Consider the following 14,883-nt stretch of genomic DNA (forward strand, 5'->3'; position numbering starts at 1 on the left):
TCATAGAAAGGTTTGTACTGAAAGGGACCTTAAAGCTCATCTAGATCCAACCTCCCTGCCATGGGCAGGGACACCTTCCACTAGACCAGGTTGCTCAGAGCCCCATTCAACGTGGCCTTGAACGCTGCCAGGGATGGAGCAGGCACAGCTTTTCTGTGCAACCTGTGCCAGTGTCTCACCACCCTCATAGTGAAGAATTTTCCCCTTATATCTAAACTAAATCTACCCTTTTTCAGTTCAAAACCATTCCCCCTTGCTCTGTCACTACATGTCCTTATAAAACATCCCTCTCCAGATTTCTTGTAGGTCTCTTTAGGCACTGGAAGGCTGTTATAAGCTCTCCCTGGAACCTTCTCTTCTCCAGGCTGAACAAGCCCAACTCTCTCAGCTTGTCTTCGTAGGAGAGGTGCTCCAGCTATCACCAGGGGCTGGGAAGAAATGCTATTGCCACATTCATCCTCTGATCCCTCTGTCTACTCATTATCACCAGACGATCAGCAGTCCTCATTGCACCATTCATTCCCCTTGTGGAAAAATCACTGTTGGTGGGGGAGGGAGAGTAAATTAATTGGAGGTACCTGAGGTGAGTGGCTCGAGAGAGGGCGCCTTCAACACCGGAGCGGGGGAGATCAGCGTCCAGGAGCCTCAACTCAGAGCGGTAAGCGCCAGTCTGGGAGCCTCAAGTCCTCGACAGGACCTGCCCAGGAGCCGGCAGCTCAGCTGACGCGAGCAGGGACTCGCAGGGGCAGAGACAGGAGGAGCGGCACCAGCCCTGACTGGGTAAAAACCTGCCCCAGGGAGCGCGGCGCCCAGGGCGGGCCGAGGCAGTTGTGCGGGCAGGAGAGCGGGATGGTGAGCACTCGCTTTATGACCAGGGCCCGGTCTGGGAGCTCTGCTCTGGCTGCCCTGCGGTGGCGAGCGGAGGCACCCAGACAGAGCCGATGAGAGCGGAGCCTGCAGTGCAGAGCTCGGGGTGTAGAGAGTGCCTGCACTGGTCTGGTGAGGGAAAGGTGCACAATGGGCAGGGCTGCGCTCGGTGCGCCCTGGTGGAGGTCCTCCTGCAGCAGGGCCTGAGCTGCGGGATGCTAACGGGATGCTATGCTAAAAGATGTCAGGGAAGCTGAGAGGAAGAAGGACTGCTTGCTCCAGGCCCTAACTGCAGGGGCCTCAAGCGCCCACTGTAGCTGATGGAGGAAGAAGGAGGCTGTTAACCCGGGAAGCTGGGAAATAATAACAAAAACAAACAACAACAAAGAGGAAGAGGACAATTAAAAGCAAGGGGCTTCCTCCTGATGTCTCCACCCAGAACCGCTTTGCTGGCCTGCAGAGGACTGATGAGGAAACGCACCCGCACCATAAACAGCCGGCTGATGCAGTGCTACAGAAGATTACTACTGGTGCTGCGAGAAAAAAGCGGCGGGTTGTAGCAGTAGGGGATACTACTCTGAAAGGGACAGAAGCACTCGTCTGTCAGCCTGACCCAGTCTCAAGGGAGGTGTGTTGCTGACCTGGGGCATGGATCAGGGATGTTGCAGAGAGGCTGCCTGCTCTAGTAAGCCCCATGGACTATTACCCACTTCTGGTGATACATGTGGGTGCTAGTAATATAGATAGCAGTAGTCTGGGGAACATAAAGAAGGACTACAGAGCCCTGGGAGAGGTGGTTAAGGGCTCTGGAGCTCAGATTGTCTTTTCGTCAGTTCTCCGGGATAAAGGGGAGGACCCCAGAAAGGCTAGGAGGATTAGCCAGGTTAATAAATGGTTAAAAGGGTGGTGTCATAGTCAGGGGTTTGGGTGTCTTGAATATGGGACCCAAGTTTGTAGGCCAGGTCTAGTGGGGGATGGTGGAGCTGCTGCTAAAGAATGGAAAGAGTGGTTTTGGTAGGAGCCTTGCCAGGCTGGTCAAGGAGGCTTTAAACTAGATGTGTTGGGGGAGGGGGGCATCATTCCATCCCAACACACCCAGTCAGTTGCCAGCACCTATAATAAATGCTTGGAGCAATGTAGAGATATTCCAGTGGCTCCAGACAATGAGCCGGCTTCATTTGGAGCTCGGCTCAGATGCCTCTATACAAACGCCCATAGCGTGGGGAATAAATGAGGAATTAAGAGATGTGTGCTTGTCTACGGGGGTATGATATAATAGGCATCACAGAAACATGGTGGGATGGCTCCTATGACTGGAGTGTTGGAATGGAAGGTTACAGGCTCTTTAGAAAACACAGGCCTGGCGGTCAGGGAGGAGGAGTTGCCCTTTATGTTAGGGATAGGCTGGAGAGTATGGAACTCTGTCTGGGGACAGGTGAGCAGTTAACAGGGCGTTTGTGGGTCAGGGATAAGGGAGAACAGCTATGTGGGACATTACTGTGGGGATCTGTTACAGACCGCCTGATCAAGAGGAACCTGCGGATGAAGTACTCTACAGACAGATAGGAAAAGCCTCACGCTCACAGGCCCTTGTTCTCATGGGTGACTTCAACTACCCTGACATCTGTTGGAGCGACAGTATGGCCCAACAAGCAATCCAGGAGGTTCCTTGATTGTGTGGAAGACAACTTCCTTCTGCAAGTAACAGCCGTCAAGGAGAGGTGCCATGCTTGACCTCATGCTCACCAACAGGGAAGGGCTCGTTGGAAATGTGATGCTCCAGGGCAGCCTTGGATGCACTGATCATGAGATGGTCAAATTCAAGATCCTCAGGACAGTGAGAAGAGCGTGCAGCAAGCTCACTGCCCTGGACTTCAAGAGAACAGACTTTGGCCTCTTCAGGAACCTGCTTAGTAAGTTTCCATGGGATATAGCCCCAGAGGGCAGGGGGGCCCAAGACTCTTGGTTGATATTCAAGAATCAGCTGCTACAAGCTCAGGAGTGTTGCATCCCGACTAGAAGGAAGTGCAGCAGGAGGGCCAGGAGACCTCCTTGGATGGATAAGGAGCTGCTGAGGAAACTTTGAAGGAAAAAAAAGGCTTATAAAAGGTGGAAGCAAGGACAGGCAGCCTGGGATGAGTACAAGGATGTTGTCCGGGAAGCTAGGGACCACATTAGGGAAGCTAAGGCCCAATTAGAATTAAACTTGGCTAAGGATATTAAGGATAACAGGAAGGGATTCTATAGGTATGTAGTGAATAAAAAACAGACCAGGCACAATGTAGGCCCCCTCCAGAAGCTATTAGGAGAACTGGCTACCCAGGATTTGGAGAAGGCTGAGGTTCTGAATGGCTTCTTTGCGTTAGTCTTCACTGGCAAAGGCTCTGACCGCACCACCCACGTCTTGGAAGGCAGACGCAGGGACTGTGAGAATGAAGACCTTGGGCCCACTGTAGGAGAGGATCTGGTTCGAGACCATCTTAAGAACCTGAATGTACACAAGTCCATAGGACCTGACGAAATCCATCCACGGGTCCTGAAGGAGCTGGCAAATGAAGTTGCTAAGCCACTGTCCATCGTATTTGAAAAATCATGGCAGTCATGTGAAGTTCCCGACAACTGGAAAAAGGGAAATATAACCCCCATTTTCAGGAAGGGGAAAATGGATGACCTGGGGAATTACAGACCAGTCAGTCTCACCTCCGTGCCTGGCCTCTGCTCCCACAGACAAAGAGCCACGAGGGAAATCTGGTGCTGGGAATCTTCAGCACACAGTCAGCTTTGCAACGGTGCTGCCATCATTGCTGTCGCTCCTCGATTTCATTCCTAAAAGTCCATTTGAATGCAACCTCTCTGGTGGTCGCTCCAGGCTGCCCAGCAGCACAGTGAGTAGAGCACGAACGTCTGGCCTCTGCTCCCACAGCCGAAGAGCCATGAGGGAAAGTTGGTGCTGGGGATCTTCAGCACACAGTCAGCTTTGCCTAGCAAAGGTTGGAGCAGATTCTCCTGGAAGGCATGCTAAGTAAGGCACATGAAAATCAACAAGATGGTTGGTGACAGCCAGCATGGCTTCACTAAGGGGAAATCCTGCCTGACCAATTTGGTGGCCTTCTATGATGGGGCTTCAGAACTGATGGACAGAGGTAGAGCAGTTGATGTCATCTACCTGGACTTATGCAGAGCGTTAGACACTGTCCTACATGACATCCTTGTCTCTAAATTGGAGAGACATCAATTTGATAGGTGGATCACTCAGTAGATAAAGAACTGGCTGGATGACCACACACAAAGAGTTGTGGTCAATGGCTCAATGTCCAGCTGGAGACCAGTAACGAGTGGTGTCCCTTAGGGATCGGTGTTGGGACCAGTCTTGTTCGACATCTTCGTCGCTGACATGGACAGTGGGATTGAGTGCGCCCTCAGCAAGTTTGCCGATGACACCAAGCTGTGTGGTTCAGTTGATACACTGGAGGGAAGGAATGCCATCCAGAGGGACCTTGACACGCCTGTGAGGTGGGCTGGTGCCAACCTCATGAAGTTTAACCATGCCAAGTGCAAGGTCCTACACCTGGGTCGGAGCAATCCCAGGCACAGCTACAGGTTGGGCAGAGAAGAGATTCAGAGCAGCCCTGCAGAGAAGGACTTGGGGGTGTTGGTCGATGAGAAAATGAACATGAGCTGGCTTCAGTGTGCGCTTGCAGCCCAGAAAGCCAACCGTATCCTGGGATGCATCAAAAGGAGCATGACCATCAGGTCGAAGGAGGTGATCCTGCCCCTCTACTCTGCTCTCGAGACCTCACCTGGAGTATCATGTGCAGTTCTGGTGTCCTCAACATAAAAAGGACATGGAACTGTTGGAACAAGTCCAGAGGAGGGCCATGAGGATGATCAGGGGGCTGGAGCACCTCCCATATGAAGATAGGCTGAGAAAGTTGGGGCTGTTCAGCCTGGAGAAGAGAAGGCTGTGTAGAGACCTCATAGCAGCCTTCCAGTATCTGAAGGGGGCCTACACTGATGCTGGGGATGGACTCTTCATTAGGGACTGTAGTGGTAGGACAAGGGGTAATGTGTTCAAACTTAAACAGGGGAAGTTTAGATTGGACGTAAGGAAGAAAATTTTCCTGTTAGGGTGGTGAGGCACTGGAATGGGTTGCCCAGGGAGGCTGTGAATGCTGCATCCCTGGCAGCATTCAAGATCAGGTTGGATGAGGCATGGTTTAGTGTGAAGTGTCCCTGCCCATGGCAGGGGGGTTGGAACTTGATGATCTTAAGGTCCTTTCCAACCCTAACTATTCTATGATTGTAACTGGAATCTGACAGAAGTTGTAGTCTTATTGAGACCTTTTTAAGGTAAAATACAGTTGCCACTTTTAGACCAGTTGGTATGCATGGTATCTACTCCACCATGGTTCTCTAGGCAACACAACCTGCTATCCTAGAGGAGCACTTAGAGGGTGCAGTGGAGTGGAGTGGAGACACTGCAGCCAGGTTCTGTTTTACTTCCTGCAGAACTGGGAACTTGGTGGTACCATACAACTGATAAGCCACACAGCAGCTGTCAAATGGGAAATATAAGAGAATACGTCCATTGCAGAGCCAACAACTGTGAAAAAATAATTTTCCTTAGGAGAACCTTGCTGGTTATATTCTCATAATAGTAACACACACATCCATCCCAAGGTTACCCAGCTCCAAGGTAAGAAAACCCCTCCCTGAGCATGTGCTTTATATATTTATTGGCTATATCTCGAGACAACTTTACACCAATCAATAATAAACAAATGTAGGACTAGAGTCACGCAAGATCCACCTGAGAGTAACAAAAAGTATAAAAGTGAATGGGGGGATGGACATAAGGGAAACTTCATCGTGACTTCTGGGATCAGTCAGGCTGAACCTGTCTTCTACCCCATAGGGACTCCCATAGGTTAAGAACTTTATATCACACACATTATATAACTAACTAACTTGAGCTGTTATTAGTGCTTACAGTCTGGTTGTCTATTAATTCAAGCTGGTTTTTTTCCAGACAGTCCCTATCACTGCCAATTACAAATGTTAACATGTCACAATTTTATATCAATAGTTATTATTATTTAAGCTCTTAATATTCTTTGTGAAACAGGTTGGACTGGTGGAATGAGGCGAACTCTATGAGATTCAAGAAGGCTCACTACTGATGACGCTGTTTACAGCCTGCTTGTGCTTGTCGAGTGAGAATCTACTGGTGGCTCAGGAAAAGGAACTGTAAGAAAGACAAAGACATTGAGACTCAGAGAGATTTTCAGACGTATTTTTCAAAGGGCATCCAGTGTTCACGGCAGAAACTGCACTACAAGAGCGAGGTGGTGTTGTGGCTGGTGGACAAGCTCCTCCGTGCTTGCTGAGAACAATTGTCGAAGTTTCGTCCCAGTGCTGGAACAAGCCATAGGGGTGGACAGCATTTTGAAGGCCAGACTCCCAATGAAGATGATGCTGTCTGCAGCCTGCTTATGCCTCTGAAGCCCCTCCATGGGAACACCTTCCACCTGGAGGTGGGCATCACAGGACAGGTGCTGGCGGAAGACTTCTGCGTCCATGTGGAGAAGGCGTGCACATGTATGATGGACAAGGGACCGCAGTCAAGTAGTTTCTTCCCGGTGCTAGAAACAGCCATCGGGGTGGGCAGTGCCTTTGAATGCTGGAGTCCCCATGAAGATGACGCTGTCTACCGTCTGCTTGTGCCTGAACACAGTCTGCTTGTGCCCTGAACACAGGGAAGAACCCTGTGTTCCCCTATGCAAAGATGCCAGTAAATCTCCTGCGGAACACACAAGCACTGGGTCTGTGAGGGTGTGGGCTATGGAAAGGGCGCCAGGGGCTGTGCTTGATGGTCAGCTCCACAGGAGTCAGCAATGTGCCCTGGAGGCCAAACGGGCCACTGTCTCCTGGGGCACATTAGGCACACTATGGCTGGCCGGGCGACAGAAGGGGCTGAGCGCCCGTACTCAGCACTGCTGCGCTCTCACCCTGAGTACTGTGGGCAGCTTTGGGCTCCACAAGGGGAGAAGAACCAAAGGATGTTACTCAGTACCGGGTCCTGCACTTGGGTAACGACAGCCCCATGCTGCCGGACAGGCGTGGGGAAGGTCGGCTGGAAGGGGCCACAGAAGGATAAAGGCTGGGGCTGGTGAGCCCGCGATGCAACGCGGCGCCTGGGACAGCACTGGGGGCGTGTCACAATGGGGGATGGTTATGAGGGTGCCAGCAGGCAGCACTGGCCCAGTACGGCCTGGGGCAGCAGTGAGTGCGCACGCAGGGGGGAGGCTGGGCTGGACAAGGGGCAGGGCAGAAACACAGGCCCCTGGGGGTGGGTGCTCACCCTGCATCGAGGCACTGGCTGCAAGCGCATGGGCAGGGCACACTGCTGCTGGCCCCGGGCCTCGCACAGGCCTTGCTGCCTCCCAGCTGCCTCATTCCCTCTCCTGCCTGTCCCCAGCTCCCTGCAGCTCCTGATGCAGCTCCCGGCCCCACTCCCCACACTGCAGCCTCCATCCCTGCCTCTCTCCTTCCCTCCTTCCTTCCTTCCTTCCCTCCCTCCGTCCCTCCCTCCCTCCCTCCATCCCAGCCCCACTGAATGCCTTCTTCTGTCTGCTGCAGGCCATGGCTGTCACATACCTCTTTGTGTGGTTACTGCTAATTCTCATCCTGAACTTGGCCGTGGTCACTGATGAGCCACATGAAACCACACCTGACCGCATGCAGCAGCTTTTGGGGCTGCTGAACCAGGAGATGGTTTGGCTGCTGCAGAAGGTGAAGCAGCTGAGGCAAGAGGAGAGCAAGGGGCAGAGTTACGTGGTCTGGAGAACCCTGCTCTTTGCCTTGCAGCACTGGCAATTGGGTCTGATTGCTGGCGTCCTGCTCGTCCTGAGTGTCAGACTGTACTGGTGGCTCAGGAAAAGAAGCCATGAGGAGGACAGCAGCAGTGACGAGGAGAGCAGCAGCAGTGATGAGGAGAGCTCTAGCTCTGAGGAGGAAGAGCAGGAGGAGGCAGAGACTGAAGGAGAGGATGCCGATGGTGAGAGAGATGTGGGCAGTTATTTTGCAAGGCGCATCAGGTGGCCAGTGCGGAAACTGCAAGACGAGAGCAATTTGGTGTTCCTGCTGGTGGGTAGCCTCATCCGTGCTTCTCGACGGCACTTGTCAAGTGATTTCTTCCCAGTGCTGGAAGCAGCCATCGGGGTGGGCAGTGCCTTTGAATGCTGGAGTCCCCATGAAGATGACGCTGTCTACCGTCTGCTTGTGCCCCTGAGGCCCCCCCGTGGGCACGCCTTCCACCTGGAGGCGGGTGCCGTGGGCCAGAGGCTGCTGGACTTCTGCATCCGTGTGGAACTGGTGTGCACATGCAGGACGGAGGAGACATTGGGGGACACGCTGTGCTTCCATCACCACCCCGAGGAGGCACTGAGGAAGAATCAGAAGCCCAGCCTCCTACACACCCTCTGCACCGGCTCCTACCTAGATGTGCAGAAGACTGCCGTATGGCTTCAGGACTTTGTGAGTTCAGCCTGGGAGTTTCTGCCTCAGTCACGTCACTACAGTATGAAGGTGCTGCCTTCCAGCCGCTCCTGCAAGCTGCAGCTGATACATATCTCTGGGAGAACCTTGCTCATTGAGATGATGCCTGGCGTGCAGCAAGGCAACTCAGACATCTTTGTGAGCAGCCAGGCTACAGAGGCTCTCTGTACCTCAAGCACAACATGGTCACTGAGCTCCAGCGTGGCAGAGGCAAAGTTCTTCCGGTTGATGGCCAGGGAGGTCCCAGCTGACAGCTTCCACCTCAACTGCCTGCAACTCTGCACCCGGATGCTGACGGGCACAGGATTTTCCAGCTATACCTTTAAGACAGTGGTGATGCACCTCCTGACTACCAGGCCCCTGGCAGGCTGGCGCAGGACGGATTTCCTTTTGCGGCTGGAAGACATCATCCTGGGTTTCCGTTGCTGCCTGGAGGGGAAACGACTCAACCACTTCTTCTTTGGTAACGAGACCATTCCCGAAGAGATCATCTTGCCCCCGGCCTTGCAAAGAGCTGAGCCACTGAACCCTTCTTAGAACTTGGCACAGGATCCAGCTGCTCATGAGCAGGCAATGAGTGACTTCAGGGAGCTGCAGTTTCGGCTTAGAAGAGAGCTTTTCAACTGGCACTGATTTTCCTGCAGAAAGCTGTATTTGCCGAGTTCACAGCCGAGGACAGATGACCACCTCATAGAGGAGGCAAATAAAGGACAGAATGTAGAATACCGGAGGAAAGGAAGAACCCTGTGTTCCCCTATGCAAAGATGCCAGTAAATCTCCTGCGGAACACACAAGCACTGGGTCTGTGAGGGTGTGGGCTATGGAAAGGGCGCCAGGGGCTGTGCTTGATGGTCAGCTCCACAGGAGTCAGCAATGTGCCCTGGAGGCCAAACGGGCCACTGTCTCCTGGGGCACATTAGGCACACTATGGCTGGCCGGGCGACAGAAGGGGCTGAGCGCCCGTACTCAGCACTGCTGCGCTCTCACCCTGAGTACTGTGGGCAGCTTTGGGCTCCACAAGGGGAGAAGAACGAAAGGATGTTACTCAGTACCGGGTCCTGCACTTGGGTAACGACAGCCCCATGCAGCCGGACAGGCGTGGGGAAGGTCGGCTGGAAGGGGCCACAGAAGGATAAAGGCTGGGGCTGGTGAGCCCGCGATGCAACGCGGCGCCTGGGACAGCACTGGGGGCGTGTCACAATGGGGGATGGTTATGAGGGTGCCAGCAGGCAGCACTGGCCCAGTACGGCCTGGGGCAGCAGTGAGTGCGCACGCAGGGGGGAGGCTGGGATGGACAAGGGGCAGGGCAGAAACACAGGCCCCTGGGGGTGGGTGCTCACCCTGCATCGAGGCACTGGCTGCAAGCGCATGGGCAGGGCACACTGCTGCTGGCACCGGGCCTCGCACAGGCCTTGCTGCCTCCCAGCTGCCTCATTCCCTCTCCTGCCTGTCCCCAGCTCCCTGCAGCTCCTGCTGCAGCTCCCGGCCCCACTCCCCACACTGCAGCCTCCATCCCTGCCTCTCTCCTTCCCTCCTTCCTTCCTTCCTTCCCTCCCCTCCCTCCCTCCCTCCCTCCATCCCAGCCCCACTGAATGCCTTCTGTCTCCTGCAGGCCATGGCTGTCACATACCTCTTTGTGTGGTTACTGCTAATTCTCATCCTGAACTTGGCCGTGGTCACTGATGAGCCACATGAAACCACGCCTGACCGCATGCAGCAGCTTTTGGGGCTGCTGAACCAGGAGATGGTTTGGCTGCTGCAGAAGGTGAAGCAGCTGAGGCAAGAGGAGAGCAAGGGGCAGAGTTACGTGGTCTGGAGAACCCTGCTCTTTGCCTTGCAACACTGGCAATTGGGTCTGATTGCTGGCGTCCTGCTCGTCCTGAGTGTCAGACTGTACTGGTGGCTCAGGAAAAGAAGCCATGAGGAGGACAGCAGCAGTCTTCAGAACTTCTAATGGCTTGATGTCTCTAGCTCTAGTCTGAGGAGGAAGGAAAGGAGGAGGCAGAGAATGAAGGAGAGGATGCCGATGGTGAGAGAGATGTGGGCAGTTATTTTGCAAGGCGCATCAGGTGGCCAGTGCGGAAACTGCAAGACGAGAGCAATTTGGTGTTCCTGCTGGTGGGTAGCCTCATCCGTGCTTCTCGACGGCACTTTTCAAGTGATTTCTTCCCAGTGCTGGAAGCAGCCATCGGGGTGGGCAGTGCCTTTGAATGCTGGAGTCCCCATGAAGATGACGCTGTCTACCGTCTGCTTGTGCCCCTGAGGCCCCCCCGTGGGCACGCCTTCCACCTGGAGGCGGGTGCCGTGGGCCAGAGGCTGCTGGACTTCTGCATCCGTGTGGAACTGGTGTGCACATGCAGGACGGAGGAGACACTGGGGGACACGCTGTGCTTCCATCACCACCCCGAGGAGGCACTGAGGAAGAATCAGAAGCCCAGCCTCCTACACACCCTCTGCACCGGCTCCTACCTAGATGTGCAGAAGACTGCCGTATGGCTTCAGGACTTTGTGAGTTCAGCCTGGGACTTTCTGCCTCAGTCACGTCACTACAGTATGAAGGTGCTGCCTTCCAGCCGCTCCTGCAAGCTGCAGCTGATACATATCTCTGGGAGAACCTTGCTCATTGAGATGATGCCTGGCGTGCAGCAAGGCAACTCAGACATCTTCGTGAGCAGCCAGGCTACAGAGGCTCTCTGTACCTCAAGCACAACATGGTCACTGAGCTCCAGCGTGGCAGAGGCAAAGTTCTTCCGGTTGATGGCCAGGGAGGTCCCAGCTGACAGCTTCCACCTCAACTGCCTGCAACTCTGCACCCGTATGCTGACGGGCACAGGATTTTCCAGCTATACCTTTAAGACAGTGGTGATGCACCTCCTGACTACCAGGCCCCTGGCAGGCTGGCGCAGGACGGATTTCCTTTTGCGGCTGGAAGACATCATGCGGTACCTTCGTTGCTGCCTGGAGGGGAAACGACTCAACCACTTCTTCTTTGGTAACGAGACCATTCCCGAAGAGATCATCTTGCCCCCGGCCTTGCAAAGAGCTGAGCCACTCAACCTCTTGCAGAACTTGGCACAGGATCCAGCTGCTCATGAGCAGGCAATGAGTGACTTCAGGGAGCTGCAGTTTCGGCTTAGAAGAGAGCTTTTCAACTGGCACTCATTTTCCTGCAGAAAGCTGTATTTGCCGAGTTCATAGCTGAGGACACATGACGACCTCATAGGAGGCAAAATAAAGGACAGAATGTAGAATACCGGAGGAAAGGAAGAACCTGTGTTCCCCTATGCAAAGATGCCAAGCAGATCTCCTGCGGAACACACAAGCACTGGGTCTGTGAGGGTGTGGGCTATGGAAAAGGCGCCAGGGGCTGTGCTTGATGGTCAGCTCCACAGGAGTCAGCAATGTGCCCTGGAGGCCAAACGGGCCACTGTCTCCTGCATTAGGCACACTATGGCTGGCCGGGCGACAGAAGGGGCTGAGCGCCCGTACTCAGCCCTGCTGCGCTCTCACCCTGAGTACTGTGGGCAGCTTTGGGCTCCACAAGGGGAGAAGAACCAAAGGATGTTACTCAGTACCGGGTCCTGCACTTGGGTAACGACAGCCCCATGCAGCCGGACAGGCGTGGGGAAGGTCGGCTGGAAGGGGCCACAGAAGGATACAGGCTGGGGCTGGTGAGCCCGCGATGCAACGCGGCGCCTGGGACAGCACTGGGGGCGTGTCACAATGGGGGATGGTTATGAGGGTGCCAGCAGGCAGCACTGGCCCAGTACGGCCTGGGGCAGCAGTGAGTGCGCACGCAGGGGGGAGGCTGGGCTGGACAAGGGGCAGGGCAGAAACACAGGCCCCAGGGGGGGGTGCTCACCCTGCATCGGAGCACTGGCTGCAAGCGCATGGGCAGGGCACACTGCTGCTGGCCCCGGGCCTCGCACAGGCCTTGCTGCCTCCCAGCTGCCTCATTCCCTCTCCTGCCTTATCCCAGCTCCCTGCAGCTCCCTACGCAGCTCCCGGCCCCACTCCCCACACTGCAGCCTCCATCCCTGCCCCTCCCTCCTTCCCTCCTTCCTTCCTTCCTTCCCTCCCCGCCCTCCCTCCCTCCCTCCATCCCAGCCCCACTGAATGCCTTCTGTCTCCTGCAGGCCATGGCTGTCACATACCTCTTTGTGTGGTTACTGCTAATTCTCATCCTGAACTTGGCCGTGGTCACTCATGAGCCACATGAAACCACACCTGACCGCATGCAGCAGCTTTTGGGGCTGCTGAACCAGGAGATGGTTTGGCTGCTGCAGAAGGTGAAGCAGCTGAGGCAAGAGGAGAGCAAGGGGCAGAGTTACGTGGTCTGGAGAACCCTGCTCTTTGCCTTGCAGCACTAACACTTGGGATGAAAAAAGGCTTGGCTGTTCTATCCTGAGTGTCAGACTGTACTGGTGGCTCAGGAAAAGAAGCCATGAGGAGGACAGCAGCAGTGACGAGGAGAGCAGCAGCAGTGATGAGGAGAGCTCTAGCTCTGAGGAGGAAGAGCAGGAGGAGGCAGAGAATGAAGGAGAGGATGCCGATGGTGAGAGAGATGTGGGCAGTTATTTTGCAAGGCGCATCAGGTGGCCAGTGCGGAAACTGCAAGACGAGAGCAATTTGGTGTTCCTGCTGGTGGGTAGCCTCTTCCGTGCTTCTCGACGGCGCTTGTCAAGTGATTTCTTCCCAGTGCTGGAAGCAGCCATCGGGGTGGGCAGTGCCTTTGAATGCTGGAGTCCCCATGAAGATGACGCTGTCTACCGTCTGCTTGTGCCCCTGAGGCCCCCCCGTGAGAATGCCTTCCACCTGGAGGTGGGTGCCGTGGGCAAGAGGCTGCTGGACTTCTGCATCCGTGTGGAACTGGTGTGCACATGCAGGACGGAGGAGACATTGGGGGACACGCTGTGCTTCCATCACCACCCCGAGGAGGCACTGAGGAAGAATCAGAAGCCCAGCCTCCTACACACCCTCTGCACCGGCTCCTACCTAGATGTGCAGAAGACTGCCGTATGGCTTCAGGACTTTGTGAGTTCAGCCTGGGAGTTTCTGCCTCAGTCACGTCACTACAGTATGAAGGTGCTGCCTTCCAGCCGCTCCTGCAAGCTGCAGCTGATACATATCTCTGGAGAACCTTGCTCATTGAGATGATGCCTGGCGTGCAGCAAGGCAACTCAGACATCTTCTGAGCAGCCAGGCTACAGAGGCTCTCTGTACCTCAAGCACAACATGGTCACTGAGCTCCAGCGTGGCAGAGGCAAACTCTTCCGGTTGATGGCCAGGGAGGTCCCAGCTGACAGCTTCCACCTCAACTGCCTGCAACTCTGCACCTGTATGCTGACGGGCACAGGATTTTCCAGCTATACCTTTAAGACAGTGGTGATGTACCTCCTGACTACCAGGCCCCTGGCAGGCTGGCGCAGGACGGATTTCCTTTTGCGGCTGGAAGACATCATGCGGTACCTTTGTTGCTGCCTGGAGGGGAAAACGACTCAACCACTTCTTCTTTGGTAACGAGACCATTCCCGAAGAGATCATCTTGCCCCCGGCCTTGCAAAGAGCTGAGCCACTCAACCTCTTGCAGAACTTGGCACAGGATCCAGCTGCTCATGAGCAGGCAATGAGTGACTTCAGGGAGCTGCAGTTTCGGCTTAGAAGAGAGCTTTTCAACTGGCACTGATTTTCCTGCAGAAAGCTGTATTTGCCGAGTTCACAGCCGAGGACAGATGACCACCTCATAGAGGAGGCAAATAAAGGACAGAATGTAGAATACCGGAGGAAAGGAAGAACCCTGTGTTCCCCTATGCAAAGATGCCAGTAAATCTCCTGCGGAACACACAAGCACTGGGTCTGTGAGGGTGTGGGCTATGGAAAGGGCGCCAGGGGCTGTGCTTGATGGTCAGCTCCACAGGAGTCAGCAATGTGCCCTTGGAGGCCAAATGGGCCACTGTCTCCTGGGCACATTAGGCACACTATGGCTGGCCGGGCGACAGAAGGGGCTGAGCGCCCGTACTCAGCACTGCTGCGCTCTCACCCTGAGTACTGTGGGCAGCTTTGGGCTCCACAAGGGGAGAAGAACGAAAGGATGTTACTCAGTACCGGGTCCTGGATCTGCAGACCAGAGCCCCATGCAGCCGGACAGGCGTGGGGAAGGTCGGCTGGAAGGGGCCACAGAAGGATAAAGGCTGGGGCTGGCTAGCTCCTGGCGGAACGCGGCGCCTGGGACAGCACTGGGGGCGTGTCACAATGGGGGATGGTTATGAGGGTGCCAGCAGGCAGCACTGGCCCAGTACGGCCTGGGGCAGCAGTGAGTGCGCACGCAGGGGGGAGGCTGGGCTGGACAAGGGGCAGGGCAGAAACACAGGCCCCTGGGGGTGGGTGCTCACCCTGCATCGAGGCACTGGCTGCAAGCGCATGGGCAGGGCACACTGCTGCTGGCACCGGGCCTCGCAC

General features: G+C 55.1%; 1 protein-coding gene and 2 pseudogenes across 1 annotated transcript; all 3 read left to right on the top strand.

Moving 5' to 3' along the window:
• Positions 1–7,509: 7,509 nt before the first annotated feature.
• On the top strand, positions 7,510–8,961 carry LOC133224565 (inositol 1,4,5-trisphosphate receptor-interacting protein-like 1). The gene has a single exon (XM_061376121.1). The coding sequence runs from the start codon at positions 7,510–7,512 to the stop codon at positions 8,959–8,961; it is 1,452 nt and encodes a 483-aa protein (XP_061232105.1).
• Positions 8,962–10,039: 1,078 nt separating this feature from the next.
• On the top strand, positions 10,040–11,622 carry LOC133224727 (inositol 1,4,5-trisphosphate receptor-interacting protein-like 1; annotated as a pseudogene).
• Positions 11,623–11,874: 252 nt separating this feature from the next.
• LOC133224728 (inositol 1,4,5-trisphosphate receptor-interacting protein-like 1) lies at positions 11,875–14,110 on the top strand (annotated as a pseudogene).
• The last annotated feature ends 773 nt before the right edge of the window (positions 14,111–14,883 follow it).

This window comes from Neopsephotus bourkii, unplaced genomic scaffold, assembly GCF_033783945.1.
Source record: "Neopsephotus bourkii isolate Nb327-2 ecotype Australia unplaced genomic scaffold, CSIRO-AGI_Nbou_v1 NB_1707, whole genome shotgun sequence".
In the NCBI taxonomy this organism is placed as follows: domain Eukaryota; kingdom Metazoa; phylum Chordata; class Aves; order Psittaciformes; family Psittacidae; genus Neopsephotus; species Neopsephotus bourkii.

Excerpts from the sequence above, each read along its gene's own strand:
- LOC133224565 (XM_061376121.1), top strand. The coding sequence starts at position 7,510 with ATGGCTGTCACATACCTCTTTGTGTGGTTACTGCTAATTCTCATCCTG.